This window comes from Podarcis melisellensis (genome assembly GCF_964234715.1).
Source record: "Podarcis melisellensis genome assembly, chromosome: 11".
In the NCBI taxonomy this organism is placed as follows: Eukaryota; Metazoa; Chordata; class Lepidosauria; order Squamata; family Lacertidae; genus Podarcis; species Podarcis melisellensis.
This window is the reverse complement of record NC_138543.1, coordinates 60,200,948-60,216,499: the sequence shown is the minus strand read 5'-3', so window position 1 is coordinate 60,216,499 and position 15,552 is coordinate 60,200,948. Positions and strand designations below refer to the sequence as shown.

General features: G+C 43.5%; 1 protein-coding gene across 5 annotated transcripts in view; it reads left to right on the top strand.

The window, feature by feature from the left end:
* The window catches only part of UBAP2 (ubiquitin associated protein 2), a 75,855-nt gene that overhangs the window by 24,382 nt on the left and 35,921 nt on the right, over positions 1-15,552 (top strand). For 4 of the 5 annotated variants that reach the window (XM_081929608.1, XM_081929605.1, XM_081929607.1 and 1 more), the window contains exons 5-12: positions 2,532-2,685; positions 3,496-3,573; positions 5,238-5,292; positions 9,052-9,152; positions 10,224-10,276; positions 12,168-12,235; positions 13,799-13,988; positions 15,243-15,456. In XM_081929608.1, the coding sequence (XP_081785734.1) occupies positions 2,532-2,685; positions 3,496-3,573; positions 5,238-5,292; positions 9,052-9,152; positions 10,224-10,276; positions 12,168-12,235; positions 13,799-13,988; positions 15,243-15,456 (913 nt within the window). The remainder of the gene's footprint in view (positions 1-2,531; positions 2,686-3,495; positions 3,574-5,237; positions 5,293-9,051; positions 9,153-10,223; positions 10,277-12,167; positions 12,236-13,798; positions 13,989-15,242; positions 15,457-15,552) is intronic. The other variant, XM_081929609.1, reaches the window with a different exon arrangement.

The following is a 15,552-nucleotide window of genomic DNA, read 5'->3' as shown; positions in this document are numbered from 1 at the left end:
TGTGTTTGAGGTTTTAAAAAATAAGGCCCCAAGAAAACTAAAGCTTCCAAATTTACTTTTTTCTTTCTTCCCTAATTCCAGTTTTGCTAGTTATGGAGGACAATGAATTGTACGGGGTATTTTAAGCTGCTCCCCCCACCTTTATTTTGGGAACTGTTAGAAAGTGGAATGAACTCCAAGGGAGGTTGTGGACTCTTATTCATTGGAGGTTTTTAAGCAGATGTTGGATGGCCATGTGTCATGGATGCTTTAGAGGAGATTCCTGCATTGCAGGGGGTGGACTAGATGACTCTCAGGGTCCCTTCCAGCCCTACAATTCTATAATTTTTCAACCACCTCTCTGGCTTCTGAGATATTAGTAGGCATTGCCCCCACACACTCAAGTATCTGTTTGCAACATAAGGTGTAGGAACTTGCTGCTTTCTTGAAAAATAGGAGCTCAGATTCTCTGGAAGCTGAATTCTGTGTTCAGCAGCTTATACTCCTCTACTATTTCTTCTGCTCTGTAGAATTTCGATAAGAAATCAGCCCCACTTCTGACCTTTGTGGCTCAGTGTGTGTAGAATGAGGATGGACAGCTCTCTGCCTCCTTTATTACGATATTACGATAAAACAAGAAAACCTATCACTATATGTTTGTGAGGGCCTGTGATACCCTCTTGAGCTTACTATCTACGTTTTGAATTGGGACCACAGACACACAAGTCTTCTTCATAGTCTCACTCTCATATCTGGAGTGAGACTGTACACTACCTAAATCAGGACTTTCTAGGATAAAAACAGCTGATATTTCCTCCCCGTCATGTTCTGGGCTGATTTGCACACTGTTAGTGGGTGGAACCTAAATCTCATTCCCCACCCCAAGTGCTCCATGAGCCAGCATCAGAGGGGATTCTCTTTCCTTGGAACCTAAGAAAAGCAAAAGCTTTTTGAGCCTCTTAGTGGGTGCACGAAAGATTCGTTTAGGTTCTCGTTTGCTTGCTGGCAAATTGGCTGTTGAGTTGGGGGTTGGGGAGAGATGACATTGGTGGAAAGCATTTTGGTAGCCAAGTCACTTTGAGATGTGCATATATTTTTCTTGGTATATTTTGCTAGGATTTATGCTTTGCTCTTTCACCATTCCTGGCTGGGCCAGGATATTCCCCTTGTAATTCAGGTTAAGCTATGCAGATCAAGCAAATACCTTTATGTTACATTCATGCAGAATTAATAATTGAGTGACAAAGCTCTGGGTATGTCTTTCTCAAGCGAAGACTAGCCTGGCACCAACTGGATTTTCAGTCGTTATTTATATACCACCATTGGCATTGTCAGACTGATCTCCTCCTTCCGCCTTCTCCCTCCACTCCCTTCTCATTTGTGTCCTGTGGAACAGCATCTCGTTTTTGTTTGAACTGATATGAGACATTTTTGGAGACAGTATTTGCCTGGAAAGTGGATAAAAATAAAGTACAAATTAGTCCAAAAAAGCAGCAAAACTCACCTCCCCGCCCGCCAATTCTTGCTGCTTAACCAGCAAACGCATGTGCCACAACTCAAGAACCAATAGACAAGATATTCTGGGAAATCCCCCTTTATTGTTGAACATTTTGAGTGTTGGCTGTTGTTGCAAGACTTGAGCAGTCAAAAAAAAAAAACCACTTCCACCGTCCATGGGGGCCACATGAAATGAGACAGCAGAGTATAACGGTAGGGTTTTGTACCCTAATCAGTAATGCAAGAATGTGTCTCAAGACGAGTTGGGATACAATACCAAAGTCAGTCATGAGATATTAGCATAGCCCAGGTGCAACTGGGCTACACCCCCATGCCCCTTGTCCACTGGCCATGCTTGCTGGGGGGTGTTGTGGGTTATAGTCCAACAATATCTAGAGACCCAAGGTTAGGGAAGGCTGATATAAGAGGGTGGGGAGGTAGATTTCAGTTCTGGATTCCATCCCCTTCTCAGACACAGTTGTGCTGGTGATCGTGGGCAAGTTGATACCTTCTTATGAAATGGGCCTAAATATGTCCTGCCTTAGTCATTAATAGTAAGGAAAGAGACTATGAGCCAAACACCTACATGGCATTAAACATATGGTTTAACGTTGTATGGACTTTTTAAAAAAGTAGATAACCAGGCTTTTGCCAAAAAGCAGCAACCCACCTCTGATACTATTTGGCACGAGTGATAGCCTCACTCCTGTGCCAAATAGCCATGGATGAGAGGGGTGATTTTAATCAGGACTATAGTATTTTGGGGTGTGTGAGGTCTGGACCCTGTTTTAATGCCACAAAGTTTGTCCCTGTAAAAAATGTTTTGCCATTAAAATGCCACAGGGATTAATTCCATTCCCAGGATGCTGAATTAGTGTTGATGGTTTCTAGGCTTTGCAGGTGCCCCCGAGGGTTTGTTTGACAATGGACCTTGCATGTCTGAAGGGCTGTAAAGGGTTCCCATAGAGCTTAGAGGTTTATACTGGAAGATATTCTCAAGGCAGTCTTTAAACCCCTTTTGAATTGTTCTGTGTTTTCCTTCTCCACCCAAATAGACTTCGTGGGAGACAGTGGGAGGAAAGAAGAAAAGTCTTGGAAAAGAGAGTTCAGAAAACAAAGAGAACAGAGAAAAGCGAGGGGACAGAGAAGTGAGCCGTGGACGGGGAAGTTCCAGCAGACGAGGAAGAGGGGGCAGCCGTGGTCGAGAGTGTAAGCGCAGGCACCTTGCTCCTAGGAACGCGGTTGCCTTAGTTTGCCTTTGCGTTCACAGAGGAGCGTGTTGTACTTGAGTTGCTTTGTTGTATGTTTGCAGTAGAGCACTGGGGGAAGAACCACAAACTATGCACGCAGAGCTGTTTCTCTTCAACAAAAGGATTTGCTTAGTTTGGGTACAATTTATACAGCCGTGAGAACCTGGTACTGGCTTGGTTTAATGACACTTTTCTCCCCTTCAAACAATAATACTAATAATATTGGGGTGTGTTTTCTGTATTGAGTATGGGCACATGAAAAATGTCTGAAAGCTAATCAAATATTTTAATATGGGCACTTATAGCCTGCTCACTCTTCAACCTCAAAGGAGCTGTTAAAGCTGCTCACAAATATTCAAAAACAGCAAATGCTCATCACTCTTAAACGCACACTCTGAAACAGCAACACAGTATAAAAACAAGGCCAGTGCCGTGCATATTGAACACAGAGTCCTAAAATATATAGCTTGATAAAAGGAAAGACATTTTATATTCAAGGCAGGAGCTTGTGGAAAGATTTAGGCATGATATCATCAAACCATTTATCTCTGCAGGCTTCTCAGTGAACCGAGGCTTCAGCTAACAGGCAGAGTAGCACCTGCAAGTCCAAATCCTTGTGTCTTGTTAGGACCCCTCACCCTTTCCATTCTTGCTGTGTGATTCTGTCTCCTGCGCAGTTGAAAAACAAAAAGTCTGATTGAGAGGGGGGCAAGCATTCATATTGTATATAGTAACGTTTTGCTTTCTGTATCTCTCCTCCCACATCTAGTTAGAGTAGAGGAGAATGGAGTGGATAACAGCCAAGCAGAGAGGCCTTCTGATCGTGGGAAACGTAGCAGAGGGAGAGGTAAGACAAACCTATGAATATTTTTGTTTTCCTTGAAAAAGGAACCTTGCAAGAAATAGCTTCTGTTAAGAGCCCTCCACCCTCTGACCCTGTACTCTACTTGCCTGATAATTCTTTTTCTTGCCCCTAAAGGGCTGCAGGACTTGTGAGCCATGCAGGCAACCATCTACCCCAGTAGTCTGTTCTCCCAGTGGCCAACCAGTGTCTAGGAGAATCCCGCAAGCAGGACCTGAGTGCTGTTTGCATTTTGTCCACGTGAATGTGGCCTAACTACTGGCATAAGCACTAGGATCTTGGTGCTTCCTGCTTAAGAATATCCTGGGACATTGCTGAAAACCAGCACCTCCTTTGCAGTTGATGCAAGATAAGCCTGAAGTACTTTCAGCTCAGGGAATATCTTTAAAAAAACATGCAGAAGAATACCCTGCTGTATTTCATAGCTGACGCATGCCATCACATGTGGCTTGTATTGTAAACTGTGTCCATGTTGAGGGCATGGCCTAGTTAAATGCTAAGGCTTGAAGACAGATAGCTTCTGCCTGCCTGCACTTTTAAACATCTAATCCATTTTGTATTTTGGGTCCAGTTTATCACCCTTGGTTGGTGTGTTGGTGGCTGTTCCAGACCACATGATTAAAAGCAGCCTTTGTAGAGTTCAGGAAGCAGAAATGTGTTTGGTTAGGCTGTCTTCAGTTCAGTGTTTCAAAATAGTGCAGCTGTGAGGATGTTGTCCTTGTAGACTAGTGATAACAGTGTAGTATTTTAATAGATGGAGAGATTGTTTTGCTGGAAGACTGCAAATAGAACAAGCAGGTGGGTGGGGGGGCTTGTGATGAGATTGTGGGTACAGGAGGAAGGGGTTTGTTTGAAGTAAAACTTTTCTTATCCTTTTCTAACCTACTCACATCCCAGCTGGCCAGCAGACTTCTGTAATTTTAGCTGGCTCATAGTACCAAGCTTTCATGCAGAGGGGCCAACATTAGAGTAAGAGTCTGGGGAGAGTGTATAGTTCCCTAGTTATAGGACTGAAGACCATATAAGTCGGTCCTGGGGACTGAGGCACAGTGGGTGAGGGTGAGAATCATTGGATCCTAACCTGCAAGTTGTAGAGAGCTTGCAGGTTGGAAAATAGGTTTCAGGCCTGGCTGAAATCTCATATACTTACAGCTTCAGTATTGACATATAACAAAGGGGTTTGTTTTCAAAGTGGATCTAGCTTCTTTAAAAGATAACTCTCCCCCAGTCTCCTTTTCTTGCAGCTGCAGGGTAAAAGAATAAGTTCTGCCCCATCCCATTTTATCCCCACAGCAACCCTGTGGGGTAGGTTATGTGAAGAGACAGTGGCTATTCCAAGGTTACTTTTCATGGCTGAGTGGGGATGTTAACTCTGGACTCCCAATCCTCTAACCACTGCACCACACTGCCACTATCAGGCTTTCCCTCTAGGTATTTATGAAGAGGATAGAAAAAGAGTTTCTTTTCTGCTGTCATGTTGTCTTGCTTCCTTGATTAAGAAGAGAGTGTGCTGTTTCTGAAGGAAATGAGGAGAGGAGAAATGGCTGAGCCCTACTATCTCAAGTTGACTCTCCCTCCTGAAACCTTGGGAGCTGAATGTTCAGCTTATCCACCTTTCACCCTTAAATGAGGCTCTTTCCTTCCCACAGGATTTGGACGTGGCAGAGGAAGAGGAGCAGGGAGGTTTTCAGCCCAAGGCATGGGGTAGGTTCTTTACACCATGTCAGTGAAAGAAAATATATCAGCTAAAATAGGACCTGTCAACACTGCTTAACTTTGTATTAAAGAAATTACACAGATCCATGTAATGGAGAATCTGTTAAATGTTTGACTGTATTGAGAGGACTTATTGACTCCCTTCGTCCTGATATCAGGAAACTTTATAAAAGTGAGGCAGGGGAAACACCCAAGTCCTTGTGAAATGGGTGCCTTCACTATTACAGCCTGACAGGCAAACTCTTGAGTAATTCAGCAAAACTTCCAGAGGCAGAGAGGGATTGACAACCTCAGGTAAGCATAAACCCAAGATGAGAATTAGTTCTATCAAATTGTCCCAGGAATTTAATTAAAACACAGAGAGTCTCTCTCTCTCATGCACACACACACGCACACACACAATACTGAGTGCAAGCTGGGGCATTGTAATATTACTGAATAGTAAGAGTTTTTAGTAAGAGTAATAGTAAGAGAGACCTTAAAGCCCTATACGGCCTAGGACCCTCGTACCTACGGGACCGCCTCTCCTGGATGCCCCACAGAGGAACTTACAGTCTTCAAATAAAAACATCTTGAAGGTCCCAGGCCACAGAGAGGTTAGGCTGGCCTCAACTAGAGCCAGGGCTTTTTCGGCTGCGGCTCCAACCTGGTGGAACACTCTGTCACAAGAGACAAGGGCCCTGCAGGACTTGACATCTTTCCGCAGGGCCTGCAAGACAGAGCTGTTCCACCAGGCCTTTGGTCAGGGCGCAGCCTGACTCCCTCCTTTGGCAATCTTTACAAAACTTTAGTTTATGGTTGCCATCAATTTTAATTTTAATTAATTTTTATAATGTTTTTATAATGTTGCACTGTTTTAGTGTTGTTAGCCGCCCTGAGCCCAGCTTCGGCTGGGGAGGGTGGGATACAAATAAAATTTATTATTATTATTTATTATTATTATTTTTGTTTGTTTTGACAATCATACTATTATGCATTATTATTATTTCCATAAAAACTTCTGTATCTAAACAAAAATTTATGCTATTAATATATTCATAACAGAATTATAACAATCACTTAGGTACAACTGTAAAATTATAGTGCATTGTGAGTCTCTAAGAAGAAAACCTCACAGGTGCTACAATTAAGACATGTACTATTTGAGAAGCATATGCACAATTGCATTTCGCAACTTCATGGATAGCACAAAATGGTTGTGTTATGTTGCTGCTAATATGGGGAGGGTGCCCTTGAAGATACTATGTAGATTCCAAAATAGCACTTGCAGGTGCCTAATAGAATTTGGAGATATGAAAGTGCAAAAGCAAAATAAATTTTCAGGGGTTTAAATAATCTGAACGTAAAACTTAACCTGGACTGCAGTATCTGTTGGCCTTGTGTTAAAAAATTTTAGGACGTCATGGAAGAAATTGACATCCAAATCAAAGAGTCTGTCAAATAAAAAAAACCCAGCATTGCCTTAGAAAGTATGAAGGCTTCCTAGCTGTGCTCTTGAGGTATTCATAGGCACGGCTGTGGTGTTGGTAGCCGTTTTTCTTAGTCTCAGAATTGGTGACTAATGGTGGCTGTTATATTAGCTGCCCCCCCCCAAAGTTATATTAGCTGCCCACCCAATGCACATTTGGTGAAGTGGGCTCACCCACTGAGGTTTAAGGCATGATAAATATGTTTGTCTGCAAGACCCTTCTTTTGTTTTTGGTGCACCATGCTTACCCCCTGGGAAGTCACAATCTCAGCACTGTTGGAACCATGAGCAGAAGGTGTTTTGCCATCTAATGTAGGCAGCAGGGCGTGGCGGATAAGGAGTTAAAAGGACTACTGGAGCTCATTCACCCCAACTATACTCCAGCTGAGAGTTTCTGAAATTACATCCTCTGCTGGCAGTAGGTGGTGGTTGCTCCTTGGCACCATCTGGCAGTGTCAAATTAATCGCGCATTCGCTCATTCACTTGCAACGCCTCTCACTGTGCAGTTAAAAACTGACCAACCTTGGCACTCTTTCCTTCTTTCCTCATGGTACGCTACAACATGAGCACAGTCAGTCTAAATGATAGTTTTGAGGCACAAGCAGACAGGCTTTTAAGAAGCACAGTGGTGGCTAAATTGCCCCTCCCCTCCATGTTTTGGGAATGCATTGAGATCAGGGATTTGTTGGCCTCCTCACTGTGTATAGAAGGCACATCCAGCTGTACAGGTTTATTCAGTGCAAGGTTGCTCGCTCGTTGTTATTCCATCCCATATTTCCTCAGCCATTGAGTTCTCCTGTTCAGATAGCTGTGGGATCTCCCAGTTCAGATATTGCTGCCTTTATGTGACGAGAAGAGCTGGGTGGGAGTGTGCAAGGTCACAGATATTGCTGCACGCAGTGAGGAGGGAGTATATTTTATTTAAACTGCTTTATAGCCTGCTGTCTTACAGTATAGTCTACAAGGTGGCAAGCATATACTGTATATAAAATGCAATTCAGATCAATAAAAGACCTTGTCGAAACTCCATTAAAGTGACTATACCAAAATATACACCTCATATTGTTATTATTATTAAATTTATATACAGCAAAGCTGCAAATTTAACTTGTGCACGTTCAGCTTTGTGCATGTGGCAAAAAAAAGTTTAAAAATTGGAAATAAGGTGGGTTTCCAGGAAATTTGACTTTGACCATCCCACCTGCTGGGAAATTTTTAATATTTGATGTTTTAGTATGTTCTGATGTATGTTGTGAGCTGCCCAGAGTGGCTGGGGAAACTCAGCCAGATGGGAGGGTATAAATAATAATAAAAATAAATAAATAAATAAATAAATAAATTAGACTATATGTGATTTTGGCTTTAGATGTGATCCCTGGAGCGTAACACTCGCATAAGTTGCATGCTTACAGTACTGCTTACATGCCCAAATGGCTTCTAAGCCATTTTATAATATAAGCAGAAGGACCCTCAAGCTGTCTCTCATTAAAATTAATTTGTTATAAATGTTTTATTTATGGTAGCAGGATGGAGGGGCAAGGGAATGTCTCTAGGAAGGTTTATCACAGCCTAGGTACTGTCACTGAAATGGCCCTTCCTTGTTACCTTTCTGACCTCCCAAGGGTGGGGTATAGGAGGATTATTCTAGCGAACAAGCAGACTCATATAGTCCGATACGTTGACCATATAACACCAGCCTTCTGAATCCCACCCAGAAGTGCACTGGCAGCTAGTGAAGATGTTTTTAGTTTCCAGACCATTTTATAAAACAGTATAGTGAGGTTGCTGGCCTAATTAGGCAGGGAGTTCCAAAGCGTAGGTCCTGCCACCCTGAGAGACAGGTGGAGAACAAATACTATATGATACTGGTTAAAAGTGCAAGTTCTGTACAGTCTGCACAAACTGCAGTTTCCAGACCAACCATAGGGAAACTTTGGCACATCCTGTTTAGTTAGTAATAGCCATTTAAGAAATTGATAGGAAGCTGTTTTTTCCCATCCACCTGTCTTCTAATCCAGTTTTAGCAATGCTAAAGAAGGGGTTTATTTTATGATTGCTGGGTGTGCATGTTCATAGTGGCACTTCCCTATTCCAGACTTCTCTGGAAGAGCACCTGGTTTGCCTGCTCAAGACCCTAGAATCAGTGCTCTCAACTTCCCAGAGAAGTGTTGCCCGTTGGAAAAGGCAGTGTTAGGCTCGACCGACCAACGGTCTAAGGCAGGTACACAAGCTCATCTTTCTGTACATTTCTGACTTTCTCAACTCTCTTGACCTGTAGGACGTTTAACCCTGCAGATTATACGGAGTCTTCTGCTACAGATGGCTTTGGAACAAAAGAATCTTGGGAGTCTGGGCAGAATGAGGCAGATGATGGAACAGGTGAGGCAACACCACCGAAGGTTTGAGAATTACAAATGTGCCAGAGTTAACATTAGCAAAAATATTACTATCATTATTCATAATGATAATGACCTGTGCTTCACCTGGGTTGCAACATTAAAACACAACATTGTAGTGTGCATGCATGTGTGCGCATGTGCATGTCCTCACAGGATATAGCTAAGAGGATATCACAAGGGAAGTGCCTTTGAAAATTGTTGCAATTGTGTTGCTCATTCTGATCCTTTATCTTAGAAAGGAGGCTTTCTGTGGCCACCTTTGTACTACAGTGGGAGAGGAGGGGATTGGGACCACCTCAGTAAGAGAATTCTGGGGTGTGTGTGTAAAAAAGCTCCTTAGATTTTGTGCTTGCTACACATCCTGCCCCCTTCCACAGTCTTGGATCGGGCTTGGCTCCTGTAGTCACACTGGGCTTCAGAGGTGCCCCATTGCAATGGCAACCTCCCTATTCCCAGATCCCAACTGATTTCAAAGGCTCAGGGCAAGTCCTTATGAAGAAAGTAGATGGTCTGTCCTCTTTTTCTAAGATGTTGGCAACAGGTGGCACCTAGCTGTGACAGAAGACAATTTTACACATGACCTGAATAGAAGCTTAGAGGGCACTGCTTGAACTGTATGTTGCAATCTGGCCTGTGCTGCTCTTGAGTTTCCTTAAATGCAAGTGGGATTTTCAAAATAAATTGTAGGGAAAAAACGTTATGCTCCCTAATCTTTGCTCTGCCAGCCTTCTTCTCTATCCTAAAACACTGCACCATTGATGACAGCACCAGCAGATGGATGCCCTGAGCATTGGGAGGCAGATGTGGTCTTGTTTTGAGCTATTTCAGAAAATAATAATTCTGTTAAATTTAGACAGTGTTAATGGAGGATTCATTAGGTTGGCTGAAAGCTATCATAATAAGTATGGTAATTAATACCTTGCAAGTTTTACCCTAAACTTCTATTTCTTTTCACATGGGTTTCCAGTTAGGGATGGATCTCTCAAAGGGGATGTATGGCACCAGGAATTGTGGGTTGATTGTTTCTCTTTTCTCTCTTTTATTGCCATAGGAGCATGGAAGAACACAATAGAAGAATGGACTGCTGAAGACTGGAATGAAGATGTAAGTCTGTAATCATTGAGTAGGCAGGAACACTGAATTCATTCTCTGATCAGCCAGTGCCACTTCCTTCTGAATGAGCTACCTAGAACGTTTTGCTAGCTTTTGGGACACCTTGTCTTGAACGTTGCCTGAACTTTGACTAATTTTAATCCCGATATATTGTTCAAATGTCTCTTTTCAAAAGAATCTTTGCTGCAGCAGGGCTGGCCAAATCTCATTTAAGCTGCGTTGCAAAGATTCTTTGGAAAGAAATGTTTGAACAGTATCCCAAGTTCAATGGTAAAAGCAGGACTTCAAAGGCAAGTGTGGGATATAAACTGAGCAAATAAATTAAATGTGAGAAAAACATTTCCCACTTTGCTCCATCCCATCCACTCTACTTCTTCCTTCATGGAAAGTACACAAGTAGTGTGTGAAAGGGGTACTTATCCCTTGATCATCCTTGGTAACTGATATTCTTAGGTAGTTTGGGACTGGGCAGAAGCTTTTCGGTTCAAATACTCTGTGAATTTGATGAAGGACACATTTAAATCTGCAGCCTATCCCCGAGTTTGCTTCTGAACAGATGATTCTTGCTAAGAGGGGCTCAGTGTGGCAATGAGACTTGCAAAGCAACTGGCAACCACAATTCATCATCTGTTTGTTTCGAGGAACTTGCCAAAGTGCCAGCGAGAGATTTTTGTTGTTGTTGTTTGCTTTTGTGCCATGATTAGGCTCGCCCAGAAGCAGATTAAATTGCTTCCCAGAAGCCTTATTGGATTCTGTGTAACAAAAAACTTTTCAGCTGCTGGGAACATCATGTGATCTGATAAATACCACCGTCCTCAGCAGGCTCTCTGAGCCATCACCCATTTGAAAATGATTCCCAGCCTGTAGCATCAGTTCTGGCCACAAGGACAGTGCAGTCTGTAGACTGATAATATAGCTGATCTTGCTGAAAAGAGACTCTTCTGCCTTTTACTGCTTTTGGAGGGGTTGGAGCTTGCTTGAAACAACCCAGGATTTATCCCAAGAGACCACTGACCCACCTATAGGTTACCTGGGCATCAGAAAAAATAAGATCCTCACGGGAAGCTTCCTTTGTCCTTCTAGGCTATCATAATGTAAGGCACTTTCAGTCTTGGGAGTGAGCGGGATCTGTTGGATCCTGAGCTGGCCCCACTGCTGTCATGTGATGGCATTGACCCGATTGCTCCAGGTTAGCATAGCATTCTGCCTCTCACTTCCCCGCCTTCTCCTTGGCCGGCATGTGCCTTTGGTTCCTGTTACGTATTGGACACTTAACAGTAGTCTGTAAACCCTCTTCATTGAGAGACTCTTCTGCTGTAACTTCCCTCGATTCTTTAATGTGTTTATATGCACCCCTTCTTCCCAGGAGCTCAGAGCACTTTGTTATGGCACCAGTGATCTCCAGCTATATATCTATACAGTGGTACCTTGGGTTAAGTACTTAATTTGTTCCGGAGGTCCGTTTTTAACCTGAAACAGTTCTTAACCTGAAGCACCACTTTAGCTAATGGGGCCTCCTGCTGCCGCTGTGCCGCCGGAGCACGATTTCTGTTCTCATCCTGAAGCAAAGTTCTTAACCCGAGGTGCTATTTCTGGGTTAGCGGAGTCTGTAACCTGAAGCACATGTAACCCTAGGTACCACTGTACTGAGGGGAGGCCGATTTCCTATCAAGCTTGAGAACCCCTTTGTTGTATGTTTCCTTCCTGAAATCCATTTATATGGGCCATAGTTCTGAAGCAAGCAAATTGGCTAGATGGAACACTTTGTCTTGCTCAGCATGTCTCTTCTTGTCTTTCTCGTGAATATTGTCTCCTGAAAAAGAATTGTGTGTTTAATGTGGCTAAAATTCAATTTCTTTCTCTCTCCCACCCCATGTCTCAGCTTTCAGAAACAAAGGTCTTCACTGCTTCATCTGTCCCAGTGGAGAACCATGTTGCTGCTGGCCAAAGGTATACCTTTCCCTGCTCTCTCTCTGTTCCACATCTAGATGAGCCGTTCACACAAACTAGTTCCTGCCGTGTTTGTGCTTTGAAGTGCAGTAGGTCACAATGTGCATCAGTGAAATGGTGCATATTTGAAATCCCATTGAAAAAGCCTGCAAACACCCTGTTTAACCCTCACTCCACTTCTGCCCCCTCTCGCTCTCCCCCCTTTTGTGACGTTTTCAGGTTACTTCTGTGTTCGGCATGTATGCACATTCGCACATGCATTGAACATGCATAAATCGGGGGTTGTGTGTATTGGATGTTGTTCTAAACTTTTAGCCTAAGTCAGATAAGTTTTATCTCAGATGATGGAATAGTTGACTTACAATCAGTTTGGTCTTTTAAGAAATTGAATCTCTTTGTTGTGGTGGTGAGCTGTGTGTGTGTGTGTGTGTGTGAGGGGGGGGGGAGAGAGAGAGAGAGAGAGAGTGATATATTACACCCACAAATAATGTGGGCTTGTGAATGTACATGGATGCAATGCAGATGAGAAACCACCGCTTTCAGTTTGTATCTGAAAAAATGAAGGTGGAATCGGGGGCCAAGAATGTGGACCTTTTCTTGCTCCTCCCTCATGTATGTTATTTATTTGCGCTGGCTTCAACTCTTCTTTCAGTTTTTCTGGCCATCCATCCATTATCCTCCTTTTTGCTGCCTCCTGGAGCTCATTTATGACTAATTCTAAATTCTCTGAAAAGCCGGATTATGGAAGAACAGTACACCATGCGAAGAAGCTGGCCAATTACTTGATTGTGCTGTGTTTGAGATTTTTTTGTGAAGTGTAATCCAGCCCCCCCCCCCAAGATTTGACTAATTTAAGATTTCATATTTCAAATTAAGATAATGATTGAAGTGGTGCCAGTATCTGGTGATTTGTCAGCAGTCAGGTCTGTAAATATGACTTGCAATTTAAGAGTAATTTACATGCTCAGAATATCCAGATTGAGATCTGCCTCTGTCCTCTTTCTCTGACAGGGCATTCATTGTTAAAACAAATCGCCTCCCTTGCATTGAGGTTTTGGGTGTCTCTCAGGCAAGATAAAGTGAATCCATTTAGGAGTAACTTCTTACCACAGGCAACAGTATAACATCAGAAAATGACCTAATCTATTTGGATGCTGTCAATATGAATGTTGGACAAATACTTGTCAGGGGTGCCTCAGGTGTACAATACCCTAACTTGCAGCATTGAGTAGGGGTGACCAGAACTACTTTAAGTCAAAATATGGTTTCCTCACATCTGTGCCTCCTTTGCGTCTTGACCATGGGTAGGTAAACTAAGGCCCGGGGGCTGGATCTGGCCCAATTGCCTTCTCAGTCCAGCCCGCAGACTGTCCAGGAATCAGTGTGTTTTTACATGAGTAGAATGTGTGCTTTTATTTAAAATGCATCTCTGAGTTATTTGTGGGGCATAGGAATTCGTTCATCCCCCCCCCCAAGGTCTGAGGGACAGTGGACCGGCCCCCTGCTGAAAAAAATTACTCATCCCTGGTCTTGACATCCTGTCCATAACTCTCTGTCTTGTAGCATCGACCTGGTGACGCTGCTTCAGAAGTCTGTAACGTCTGGCCAAGAAACTGAGGCAAACTCCTTCGAGACTCCTCAGCAGCAAGGCTTTGGGCAGGCTTTGGTCTTCACAAATTCCCAACACGATTCTCAGATGGCCTTGGGAGCAAGCAACACAAGCACTGTGAACTCCTATTCTCCGCAGAGCCTGGTAATGTTGCCCTGGATGCTATTTAAAAATGCCAGGCAGTTCTGTGCCCTGAATAATGTTTGCCGTCTTGCCTCCTTATTTGCAAAAGTGAAGCTAGATTGCCATGACATGGCATGTGAGCCTGTTCTTGCAAAGGATAACCTTAGTGTTTCCAGCCTCGCTTGGGGAGCCCCATCTTTGGTATGCTGACTTGTTCCCTGTCAGTGGCTGAAGTGACCTACTTGTATTGATTCTTGAAAGTACAGCAGAGGATACTCTGTGCATATTAATTAAAATAAAGCAGTTTTGCTCGTGAAATTGAGAGCGCTTCCAGGCTGGAGGACTGTGATGCATTCTTTCCAAGCACATATCTGACTGCTGCATGTGGAAATGAAAACTTTCTGAGTCTTCTAGCTCTGCGAAAATTGCTTTGCTAGTACAGGCAGGTATCGTTCTCCAAACAAAGAATGTTTCACTATATCTGGCACAGCTTCATCCTTCCCTCCCCCTAAAACTATCCCATAGTCATGAATTCATAAATTTGTTTGTATCCATTTTCTACATTGTATGTCATATTTACTGCTACAGTGATGCCTATGGGAGTTTACAGAGTAATGTAAGCAAAAAAGCAGATTTCTCCTCCAGGGTGTTCTATTGACAGAGAAGAAGGAAGGGAGAAAGGTCACAGGGTTCTACGCTCAAGAACAGTTGCATGTGCTTAAGCTTAGTTTCTATACAGCAGAGATTGGGATCCTATAGCCTGTGGGCCAATCGCGGTCGGCTGGAGGTTCTGTTTGGCCTGAACCATGTCCATATGTCCATGCCCTGAAGATACTGGGCAACATCAGCTGATGGGCAGGGTTGAGTCCTGCTGGGTGCTCCTTTGCCAGGGCATTCCCTATAGGGAACGTGTTGGTGAAGCAGACTTGTCTCCCACACCTCCACAAGTCAACTTTGGCAGTTGGGTGGGACTCAGCTGATGTCATGATTTACAGGTGGGCTACCCCATGATTTACAGGTGGGCTACCCCACCTGCCAAAGTTGGCCCTCTGCAGGGTTGATAATGATCTGGCCTGCAGGGCCAAAAACGTTCTCATCCCCTGATGTAGAAGGTGAGTACTAAAGATATCAGAGATTCCCACAGACATTTGTGTTTTTAATCACTGGCTGTGTATAATGTATTTGTCTTATTCTGTAATATATTATAAAACATGAATTGCTGTGTATTAATTCTAGTGAACCTTGGTGTGTTTTTCTCCTCCCCATTCTCATTAGTCTTCAGTCCTCTGTTCAGGGTTTGGGGAGCTTGGATCTTCAAAGCTGGCCAATTCCACTGGATCTCAGATTTTAGACCAGTTGAAATCTCCAGGCTTGGGCCAGTTCCCGTCGCAAGGTTCTCTCAGTACAAACTCCCCCATTTCCACAACCACAACATCATCCTGGGATGTAAAACCGTCAGTTTCACAGCCTTCTATCCTCAGTCAGTTTGGTAAGTGTTCATTGACCCCTTGGATTAAAGGGCGGGGGGGGGGGACAAGCAGCAACTTTATTGCTGTGTAGTGAAACCTGCTGACCAACTAGCTGT